This window comes from Mobula birostris, chromosome 14, assembly GCF_030028105.1.
Source record: "Mobula birostris isolate sMobBir1 chromosome 14, sMobBir1.hap1, whole genome shotgun sequence".
In the NCBI taxonomy this organism is placed as follows: domain Eukaryota; kingdom Metazoa; phylum Chordata; class Chondrichthyes; order Myliobatiformes; family Myliobatidae; genus Mobula; species Mobula birostris.
In genome coordinates this window covers 81,372,467-81,384,537 of record NC_092383.1, presented here as the reverse complement: position 1 = coordinate 81,384,537, position 12,071 = coordinate 81,372,467, and the positions used below count along the sequence as shown (strand labels likewise).

The window sequence follows — 12,071 nt, the reverse complement described above, 5'->3', positions numbered from 1 at the left end:
CTGTGGAATGTGTTGCCACAGGGGTCTGTGGAGTTCAACTCATTGGGTGCATTGAAGACAGAAACTGATATACTGATATTGTTGACTGATAAAAGAGTTAAGAGTTATGAAGAGAAGGTGGGAGAATGAGGGTTAAAAAATATTCAAAATTTAACGGCGGAGTAGACTGAATGGGCCAAATGGCCTAATTCTGCTGCTATATCTTATGGTAATGGTTTTATATCTGACCCTGAGCCATGCAGCAACAGAGCAGAGACTTGCGGCTGATCAGAGGCTTGGATCCTCATCTCGACAGGGGAATGTAGGGGCTCACTGCAGGTCCCCCGCTCTCTCCCAGGTCTTTAAACTTGATCTTGTCTACGTGCGTGCCTGCTAGCGGGAGGATGGTGGGAGGTTGGGGGAAGGGGTCAGTCAGACAATTGACCTCACGGATAGAAGGCGATGGTCAAGCTCACCGCCTCTGCCTGGGTCACTGGCGCAAGAGGGATGGACCATTCAGCAAAGACCAGGGGGCTTGCGCCGGCTCACTTGGGAACTGCGCGACAGAAGGTGACAACACTCCTCACACCGCACTACAGCACGAGGCAGGGACAAGCGGGGAGCTGACCCCGCACATGTACAAGTGTCACCACGAGCACTTCCAATGGGTCCCATGATGAGAGCTATTTGTTAAAGAGACTTGAGAGGCACTTCATAAATCAAGCCATGCTGTGCGCTTTACAACCCATTTAAAAGCTTAAAAAAAAAACCCCATACAACATTTTTATTCAAAGATCAAGGATGGGAAGGCTGCCAGAGGAGTTATTGGAAGTATTGGAGACAGCTGCGCACTTTACACAAACCAGATCCATCTCCCCCATGGACTATTGCTCACGCACACGCAGATCGTCTAAAATTACAGGTGAACTTTGAGCAGCCAATGAGCTCCTCAGTCAACAGGCATTTTGGCTGCAGCTGCTGTTTTTGGGAGGGATTGAGTTGAGGGTGTGGGGGAACAAGTGGCCTGTTTTCTCTCAGTTTGCGCCACCTTACCTCCTGAAGGCACGGTGGTTCTCCGGGTCCTGGAGTCGGGGGAGGGGGGGCCGTGGGAGGGAGGAGCGGAGAAGAGGTCGCAATGTGCTGTGGATGGACATTGGGTTCATGTTAAGATGTGTCACCCCTCCAAATACACCAGCTACTGACTGATGCTCACAATCTGCGATCACACACAAAGAAAGGCCTGTATTTTGGAGGGGCATTCACACAGGACAGACTGAACATCCCCCTTTATGGTTAGGAAGGTTGTCAGCTTCAGAGTCCACCTCCAACCCTTCCCACCTCAATGTAGGACTCGGACTCCATCAAAACAGAACCAGAAGGGGGAATTTGAAGCACAGACATTAGGCCCATTGTTGGTGAAAGGTCAGAGACATGCATTTCAATTTTTCTTTTCACAACTTCAGTATGTCTCAAAGAACTTTACAGCCAATTAAGCACTTTGTGTGGAGTCACTGCTGTGACGTAGGAAATGTGGCAGACAGTTTGTGCGCAAGAAAATTCCAAATACAGCAATGTTTTCGTGACCAGATAATCTGTTTATAGATGCTCATTGAGGTATGAATATTGGCCAGGACACTGGGGAGAAGTTGCCCGATCTTCGAAATAGTGCCACAGCAATCTTTTGTATCTAACATAGAGAGCACATGTTTCCAGTTAGCAACCCAGCTGAAAGATATCTGAAGAGGTAACAACTTCTGCAGATGCAGGATAAAGCAACCCTTGGTTGCCTTGATCAATCACCTTCTTAGTCAGTTCCTCAGGATCAGCAGCAATTTACTTCCAATCCAACAGAGGGGACTAGAACGTGTCAGTGCATTAATTCCTTTAAGGCATGGCCTATCAAATTTAGCCAACAATCCTTCCTGACTACCATCTTAAGCAACCAATTTACCCAAAAAAATCAAGCACAATTTAACCCTCAGTTATTTAATTGTATTGTTGTGATGGAAAGTGCCATTATTGGAACTCCTGAAGCCTCCATTAATGAGACGACACGAGACACAAACTACAAACCCAGGCCTACCTTCATAGATGTTAATGATGTGTGGGTGATTGAGTGATGACATGATCTCAATTTCCCGGCGGATGTGAACCAGGTCCTGTTCATCCTTGATCTTGTCTTTGCGGATTGACTTAATGGCCACCTGCAGGAATAATGAACAAGAGTCCTATAAAACCGACTGAGTGAGTAACAATGAACTTCTGCTATTTCAAAACCATGGCTAGATCATTCCTTGGATTTGAAGTACACTTATTAGCAAAATGCCAAATACTACCCTGAGACTGATTTTCTGCACCTCTGGTGAAGGGGCATGTTGCGTCCATTCTGGGTTAGCCGGCTTCCTTTAGTCACTCAGCTCTTATCCGTGGCTCCAAGGGTCACACCCTGGTACTCTGCTTCGACAGAACGGTCAAGCCAGATGAGGGTCAACGGGGGCCCTGCCCTAGCAGGCAAAGTCAGCTCTGGCAGACTGGGTGGGTAGGATCAACAGTGAGATCTGACAGCCACGAAGGCAGTTCTGCAGTGCTTTGTGGGGAGCAAAGGGTATGACAAGGCACAGAAGTAGTCATGGTCACACTGCAACCAAGGAAGACCCTGGTTGTGGCAACTACTCATACCACTGGACCCCCGACCTCCACGGTCAAGAGAACGGAACTGCACCAGTGCAGTGGCTTTTCCACTTTAAAAACTTTTCCGCACAGGTTTCTCTGTTGCTGTCAGATATGATGGACAACTAATCATACATCAGCTATCTAAGCTCCAGGACAAGCTCATTAAAGTCCTCCTACTCTTTTGTCAAATGTACCAAAATATATTGACAGGCTTTTTACTGTATCTCAGTACATTATACAATAATAAACCAAATAGCCCTTCTTGAAGTCACACCTACTCCTTGAGCAGGACACTAATCTTCTGCAAACATTGGGGAGTGCCTTTGACAACAAAAGCTCAGTCAGTTGCAAGTAATCGGGGTCTTCACTTCCACCAACTGCAGTTCACTGTGCATCTTCAGAAACAAATGCAGCCACAAGACCAGAGGTGGTAATGGTGGAGGTGTGACTCAGGCTCAGTACAATCTAGACAACGTCTCCTTCTGTAGGTCAGAGTCAATTTCTTTTGCCCAATATATGAGGGGTGATTGAAGTTCGTGGCCCCAGGTAGAAGGAGTCAATTTTAGAAAAACTAGCACATTTATTTTTCCTACATTTACACACTTAGTCCAGTGGTCGTGGAGCATACGGATCCCTTCTTTGTAGAAGTCAACGTCTTAGACCTCCAGAAGTGGTCCACAGCAGAGGTAATTGATAAGCTCGTGGCCCAAGGTAGGAGATGGTGGGGGTTAACTTAAGTTAACATTAACTTCAAACTGACTGCATTTTCACTCTAAGTGTTGAACTGCATGTGCATGTAACGAGAGTTATATAATTCATCTCCTTCTACCTTGAGCCACAAACTTATCGATCACCGCTGCTATGGACCACCTGGAGGTCCAAGACGCTCTCATTACATGCACGTGCAGTTTCAGTGATAATGCAGAAAGTTTGAAGTTAAGTAACTCATCTCCTTCTGCCTTAGGCCACAAACTTATCAATCACCCCTGCTGTGGACCACTTCTACGAAGAAGGGATCCGTATGCTCCACGACTGCTAGACTAAGTGTGTACATGTAGGAGGGGACTAGGTTGAAAAATAAATGTGCTAGGTTTTCTAAAATTGATTCCTTCTACCCCAGGCCACGAACTTACCAATCACCCCTCATAATTTAGTTAAGAGATGCATCATGGCAATGGGCCCTACTGGCCCAGCTACACGCCACTTAATTACACCCCTGTGACCATGTAAGCTACCCATACGTCTTTGCAATGTGGGAGGAAGTCGGAGCGCCTAGAGGAAACCCATGTGATTTCGGGGGAAAAAAAAATACACAAACTCCTTACAGACTGCAGTGGAATTGGACCTGGACTGCTGGCGCTATAATAGTGTTACGCTAGCTGCCATTCTACTGCTTAAGTGACGTGGGCAGCTATTACGCAGATTAAAATTTATCAGTACAATTTACTGTTGGCGTCTGAAATTAAAACAGAAAATGCTGGAACCGCTCAGCATCTGCAGAAAGTAAAACAGTTAACGTTTCGGGTCAAAGTCCCTAAGCCAACAACTCAATTGTCAAGGCAGCACAAGAAGTGAATCAAGGCACAGGAATCTGAGAAATAAGACAACCAGTTCCTGGAGCAGCAATATAAACACTGTCCTCGAGTGTCAACAGAACCAGCCCACACCGGAGGAGTTTTTCTTGCCCTTCCCGTGACAGGTGCTCCCTGACTCAACTCCAGTACGGTACTTCTTGTCAAAGATCACTCCGTATACAGAAAGGCTGCTTGGTGTTTACCAAGCTGTATTTCTGAGTCCGTGCTCCTCCACGTTCATTCTCAGCAGCAGAAAAGCAGGGCAGATATGCGATTCGATTCAGCCTGTCAAAGTGGTTCCAGTCTCTGGACCGAGTCAAAGCTAAACTTACCACCATATGCATACACAAGTATACACATGCGCAACCAAAAAAAAACACAACAACTTACTTGCAGCTACATTACAGGAACACAACATCACAACAAGAAAAGCGTACACACAATTTTAACCAAACACAATTAGAACAAAATAAAAAGCCAATTTTAGTGCAAGGTGATCAAAGCAGTATGGCGTTGCTAAACTGCAGCGATTAGGGTTTTGCCAGTTGGTTCAAGAACTGAATGGTTGAAGGGAAGTAGCTGGTCTTGAACCTGTTGGTGTGGGACTTCCAGCTTCTGCACCTCATGTCTGATGCCAGCTGTGAGAAGATGGCAGAGTCTGAATGGTGGGGATCTTTGATGACAGATATTACTTTCCTGAGGCAGTGCCTCCTGCGGATACTACTAATGGTAGGTAGCAACGTGCCTGTGATGTGTTGGGACTAGTACACTACTCTCTGTAGCTTATGTTCCTGTGCAATGGAGTTGCCATATCAGACCAAGATCAGTCTTCCCTTCTGCCATCAGATTTCATAAACAATACCTATTCTGCTCTCTTTACGCACTATTGATGTACTTTTCTTTTCAAAATATGCTCTTATTATAACTTATGTTAATTTTTATGATTGCATTGCAAAAACAAATTTCACAACATACGTCAGTGATAATAGGCCCAATTCCGGTTCAACCAGTCAGGACACCAAATACCAATAAATTATGAAAATGGCAGTAACACTGTTGTTCAGGCAACAGAGAAGGACAGAGTCACTTCAGGCTTCATCAGAACTCAAAGATCGTACACATGAAAATTTTGATCCATTTCTCTCTCCACAGATATTGTTCTACCTGCTAATATTTGACTTCCAGTGTCCAGCATCTGAACCTCTTTTGTATTTTCAAATCTCCCCAACTGTGAAGTAGCACACCACAAAGCTTCAAGGGGACATTGCCAAACAGAATTTGATACTGCCATCATTGGACAGGTGATCAAAGGCATGGCTGGGGGGGTGGGTGAAATCTGGCATGGGAGTGCTCAAGATCAGAAAGATTCAGCTGGGAATTTCAGAGCCAAGGCTCAGCAGCTGAAGCCACGGCAACAAATGGCTGAGCGATAAAAATCAGAGATGCCTCGGGAGATAGAAACGCAGAGGTCAGGGCATTGGATGAAGATACAGAGATAATTAATAAGGGCTGGTTAAGAGAACACAGAATAAGAACTTAAAAAAAAAAGATTTATTGATGTCCGGGAAGAATAGATGGGGAGAAGAGCAGTGAAGATTGCTAGGAAGACTGTGAAGGTGCCTATATAATACGCAAGAAAAAAAATGACGATCTACTCAAAACTGAAGGCCTGGTAAACCGATCACAACTGCTTTAACCTGTAGTTATGACCTCTCTGTTGAGGCCAAGTGTTTTAAGTGGGGAGTCACTATATATCCTAGGGATATTTTCCACATTCATCAAATTAAGTTTGGTGCTTCATTTTTCGACCTTTTAAGAAGTCAACTAAGTGGGGCTTGTTATGACAGGGCACCGGCCCCATTCCTTTTCCAACCTTTAAACTTGTGGTCAAGCTAGATAACAGCCAGGAGGGTAAGGAATACCTAGGGAGTGTTGCAGTGTCAGAGGAACTGTCGACTGTCAGATAAAGATTAGCTCTATTTGCCACAAGTACATCGAAACCTACAGTGAAATGCCCTATTTGCATCAACGACGAACAGAAGTCTGAGGACACGCTGGGGGCAGCCCGCAAGAATCGCTATGCTTCTGGGGCCAACATAGCATGCCCACAACTTACTAGCACATACATCTTTGCTACGCCGGAGCACCCGGAGGAAACCCATGCAGTCATGGGGGAGAACATACAAACTCCTTACAGACAGTGGCAAAAATTGAACCCCCCCCCCCCCCCAAGTCACTAGCGCTGGAAAACACCATGTTAACAGCTGCACTACCACGGTCAATATTTACACTTCAATCCACATCGCATGAACAGATTTTCAAAATGGAGAATGTGGGAGCTTGCTACACGCAAAGTAATTGTTTTGTATTCTCTACATCTGCAAAATCAAAAGCTACTTAAATGAACACAAGGGGCCTTTGGACACATTGAGCCTTTCCAGATTGGGAGCTTTAGAATGCTAACATTTCTGATAAAGAGACCTAGCATTTTTCACATCGAACGCAGGGCTCTGCTGGTTATTCTTTCACACACTGGCACACTTCACAAATCCCAGGACACTGAACCCAGGGGAATCCCTTGTCCCTCAGTTTCAGAATTTAAAAGTTTAAAAGAAAATAAATCAGGTTCTGTGCATTTGACCCAAACTGACAGTCCATCAGGCCATCTCCGGCAAATCCATCTCTGCATCTGTCTGAGGTCACAGGTTATTATGCAAACCTTTTTATTGGAGCTTATCAGGGTAGAAACTCAGGGCGGGAATTCCCGCAGAACAAACAGGTCTCCTGGGAAAGGACCAGGGACTGCAGTGATCCTGAAACTACACACTAAACAAAACCTAATTCAACACCATTGATCCTGGTCACCTTGACAACAGAGGGAGGAAGGCATCTGGAATGGCGATTAGAGTTTGGCACAAATCCGTGACGGCCTTTTACATGAAGCCAATCAGCTGGGTTGCTTTCGTTTGAAGAGATTCAATGTAAATAGACACAGGTCTGTCAGTCAGCCTACGTGCAGCCAAATGACTGACATGTGACTTTTTCAACCAAGAGTCCGTCTCTGGTGATGACAGAACAGCTTGCATTTTCCACCTTTGTATTCCTAGAATATAAAAGCAAGGATGTAACGCTGAGGCTTTATAAGACATTGGTTAGACTGCACGAGGAGTATTGTGACCAGTTTTGAATTTGGGCCCCTTATCTAAGAAAGGATGTGTTAGTGTTGGAGAGGTTCTAGAGGAGGTTCATGAGAATGATCCTGGGAATGAAAGGGTTAACGTACAAGGAGAATTTTGTGGCTCTGAGAGTATACTCACTCGAGTTTAGAAGAATAAGGGGGAATGGATCTTCTGAAACCTGTTGAATATTGTAAAGCCTAGATAGTGTGGCGTAGAGGTGGAGATTATATTTCCTACAGTAGGATCAGAGGGCACAGCCTCAGGATAGAAGGAAGTCCCTTCAGAACAAAGATGAGAAGGAATTTCCTTAGCCAGAGAGTGGTGAATCTGTGGAATTCATTGCCACAGGCAGCTGTGGAGACCAAGTCACCAGGTATATTTAGTTGGGGGTTGATAGATTCTTGATTAGTAAAGGAGTTCAAGGTTATGGGGAGAAGGCAGGAGAATGGGGTTGGGAGGGATAATAAATCAGTCATGTTGGAATGGGAGAGTAGACTTGATAGGCTGAATGGTCTAATTCTGCTCCCGATGTCTTATGGTCTTCATTCCTCAGCACTTCACAGGTGTAGTTATTAAACAAAGCCTTGCCATACATTGGACAAGATGACCAAAAATCCAGAGGAAGAGGTAGGTTTCAAGGATCATCTGCAAGGGAGGCAGGTGGAGATGCAAAGTTTTGAGAAAGACATGCCAGAGCTTAAATCCTAGGTTGGTACGTTCATGCCTAGCTATGGTGGAGTGATCAACACGAGAAGTACATCAGAACTGGAGGAGACCAGGGATGGAGAGAATGACAAAGGTAGCAAAGGGAATAGCAAACTGGGGATTTAAGACAGCTGAGAAAATCTGACCAAGGGTCTTGGCCTGAAATGTTGACTGCTTATTCCTTTTAATAGAAGACACCTGACCTGCTGAGTTCCTACAGCATTGTGTGTGCGTGTTGCTCTGGATTTCCGGCATCTGCAGAACTTCTTGTGTTTCTGATAAAAATTATAGATTAGATTACACCAGGGTGTGATGAATTTCTTTGTTCACATGAAGCTCACAGAGTAAACATGGCTGTAATCAGTATAACAAGACCAGAGCAGCGTGGGTTAGTGAATATCGGGGCAATGACTGAAACTGGTCAGAGGAACCTGCCAAGACTCACACAGCAGGACTCGCTGACAGATTGAGACCAAGTACAGACGAGTGTGCAAAAGCATAATGACAATTTAAAAAGGAATGGTGAACGCTGGAAATACCAGGCATTGGTGAAGACCAAGTCTGATATTAGTTTGCCCTTTTCTTTACAGGCTAAATTATCCCAGCAGCATCAATCAGGTTTATGACCACAGACAGGTCGTGAAATATGTTGTTTTATGACAGCAGTACAGCGAAATACATAAAAAGTACTATAAATTGCAATAAAAAATACAGTGGATTCCAGTTAATTGGGACACATCAGGACCAGTACATTCTGGCCCAATTAAGTGGCTTCCCCATATTTCATGAAAATAGTTAAAAATTAGGTATATAAAAAAAGACAAATACCATTTAACCGAGTAACAAATAATGCATTTAAATAAAATACAGAACAAATTAGAACACTACCAGTGCTATTACTGTACTATAACACTGCGTATTAGTTCCTGATAGTTATTGACGGAGGAATTCATCCAGTATACACTGTCGTGTTCTTTTGATTGACTGTAAATGAACAAAATCAGTGGAGACTCCTATTGTAGATAATGCCTTTGACTATCGCATCCTCCAAACATTCATTTTTGTTGTAACATGCAAGATGATTGTTGACACCTTCAAATTCTTCATAGTGATTTCAAGTTCAGCAAAGTGATTTCATTTTACACTCCTGGCCGTTTCCGATATCTCCATGGTTGAAACTGCAGTGAGCAAAACTGTCCTGAATTGTCTTACTGTTTATTTCTCGCCAACTACCAGTGACAAAAATCACTGCTCACCGAACACACACAACCGATGCTACGTAAAAATGCTTCCCTCTAAGCATGGTGTAGGATCTGACTACCACAAAAGTGCATGTGACTGACACTAGTTAGAAAAACGTTTACTGTTCTAATTACGTAGCATAGTGCGCCAAATAAATGAAGGGAATTTCACTACTTTCTGGATTTGTTTTGTTCTTTAAGATTTGCCCATATAAGCAGCTGCCTCAACTAACCACTGGCCCAATTAACAATTGGAATCCACTTTATATATAAAAAAAAATTAATTAAATAGAGAACGAAAATAGTGAGGTAGTGTTTGTGGGTTCATAATCGATTCAGCAATTTGATGGTAGAGGGAAAAAACCTGTTCCTGAAATGTCGAGTGTGTCTTCAGGCTAACATACCTCCTCTCTGATGGTAGTAATGAGAAGAGGGCATGCCCTGGATTTTAACTCTAAATCCTCTATAGTGTGAAGTGAAGTGGAAATTCTTAGCCAACGTCACTTAACCTAGTTTTGATTGATAAAGTGTGAATCAAATGAGGCATGGTCAATTCAAGAGCTGGAACTGGAGCCTGGAAATTCCCCTACCCACAGCCTTCAATGCTGAATGGCCCTGCCTTAGTTCTGGGTGTTTTTATCCTGGATCATCTAACCAGCCTGACAGCATGCCCTTGATTCAACACCAGACAGTTTAGCAATCAAGAAGCAGCTGATACAACAGACTGATCTCCTGATTTAGAGGCACAAGCTCGAATCCAGCCGCAACAACTGGGAACTTAAAAACTTAAGTGTTTTTTTTAATGTACTTAAATTTAAATACATTTTAATAAGTTTGTTTAAATTGTGCTTTTTTTATGCTGCATCGTTTTGAGTGTAACAATCATTTTGTTCTCCTTTACACTTGTATACTGAAGAATGACAATAAACAATCTTGAAATTCAAGTCTTCAAATAGCATTTATTACTAGGTTGGGTGACTATGAAACATTTGGGTTGTTATAACATCCCAACAGCTTGACTTAGTGACCCTTTGGGGATGGAAATCCAGCAACTTCCAGGATTACTCATGATACCCCACCTGTTTTGTCAATTTTTTTTAAAAATTCATTTACAGGAAGTGGGCATTGTCGGCTAAGCCAGCATTTATTGCCCAACCCTAGTTGCCCTTGAGGAGGTGGTGATGAGCTGCCTCCTTGAACCACTTCAGTCCCTGAGGTGTAGATTCACCCACAGTGCTGTTTGGAGCATAGAATATTTGACGGCATAAGACACCATTCAGCTCATTGTGTCTATGTTAGCATAATCCTAAATCCCTGGCACTGCAGGTCAAAACTCTTTGAAGGCAATCAGCTTTATTTGTCATATGTACATCAAAATATTGAAACATACAGTGGAATGCATCATTTTGCATCGAAGGATTGTGCAGGGAGCAGCCAGCAAGTATCGCCACGCCTCTGGCGTCAACATAGCATACCCACAACTTACTAATCCCAACTGGTACGTCGTTGGAATGCGAGAGGAAACCCAGAGAGAGTCAACGTGGTCGCAGGGAGAGTGGACGAACTGCTTATGGACGGCGGTGGGAATCAAACCCTGGTCGGTCACCGCTGGCATTGCAAAGCCATTGCGCTAACCTCTACATGACCGCGCGCCTGTTGCTGCCACCGACTTTGGAATCCAAATTTGATCCAGGTTCCTCAGAATTTTGTACACCCGAGGTACATCTCCCATCACCCTCTTCCATTTAAAGAGAGCAGCCCTAGTCCATCCTGACTCTTTACAGAGATTTACACCCCTTAAATCCTCCCTTGCACCTGCTCCAGTTCTCTCCCATCACATTTTGATGATCATAAAACTTAAAATAATTTCCGACCCCCTCATGCCGTGTTCCCCACCCCCCACCCCGAATTTCCAAGGCATGAATAAGGTCTCGCAGCACCCTTTCTCCTTTAGAGACGCCGGCCAGGCACACAAAGGCTGCCCCAGTCTCTTTGGTCTGGCCTAAACATTCATCTTTTGTCTCCAAAGCCGATTCAGCTTGGGGGGGGGGGGGGGGAGAGAGAAAAACGTCAGTGCTCAACCGTTCACTGCAGGAGACGGCATGCATCATCAGTAATCATCCCACAGAGAGAATTCAGATTCAGGTCGTTTGTGTCTGAGTTGGAGGAGGAGAGCATTATTGGGTCAGGCAGGAGGGAGTGAGGGGGTGCAGCACTGTGGAATTCAGGCTGAACAGCAGCTGACCCACGTGGTTACTCCTCTAAGTGGATTTCAAGGAATCAGCCTTCACAGGGGATGCGTTTATGCACTGATGCGTGATGTGTTACTTATTAAAGACCACAGAGTGGAAAAAAATGGTTTGTAAAAAGATAAAGCAACAGTCTGTACAGGAGGGGGGGGGGGGGACACCAAAGTGGGAAAGCCGTAATGTCTGTGTAAGCAATACGAAGAAAAACTAGACTACAGACAGCGAGTTCTGAAAAAGTCAGTAAATGCAGGATAGCCAGGACATCCTCGAGTTCTATCATTTAATCAGTCTCTCGTGGTCACTGAAGTGATTAAAAGCAAAAAGCTGCAGATGTTGGGTATTGGAAATAATGAGAAAACACTGGTGGTCATGGTTTTGCACTGCATTCTCTGTCTGCATTGCACTCTCTCTGTAACGTTAACACTACGCATTCTGCTATTGAGATAGGGCAAAGAGAAAAGCAATGTACTG

General features: G+C 44.3%; 1 protein-coding gene across 1 annotated transcript in view; it reads right to left on the bottom strand.

Moving 5' to 3' along the window:
- Window positions 1-12,071, bottom strand: part of nuak2 (NUAK family, SNF1-like kinase, 2) — a 48,883-nt gene that overhangs the window by 23,224 nt on the left and 13,588 nt on the right. Inside the window, exon 2 of the mRNA XM_072278755.1 lies at window positions 2,063-2,183. Coding sequence (XP_072134856.1) covers window positions 2,063-2,183 — 121 coding nt within the window. The remainder of the gene's footprint in view (window positions 1-2,062; window positions 2,184-12,071) is intronic.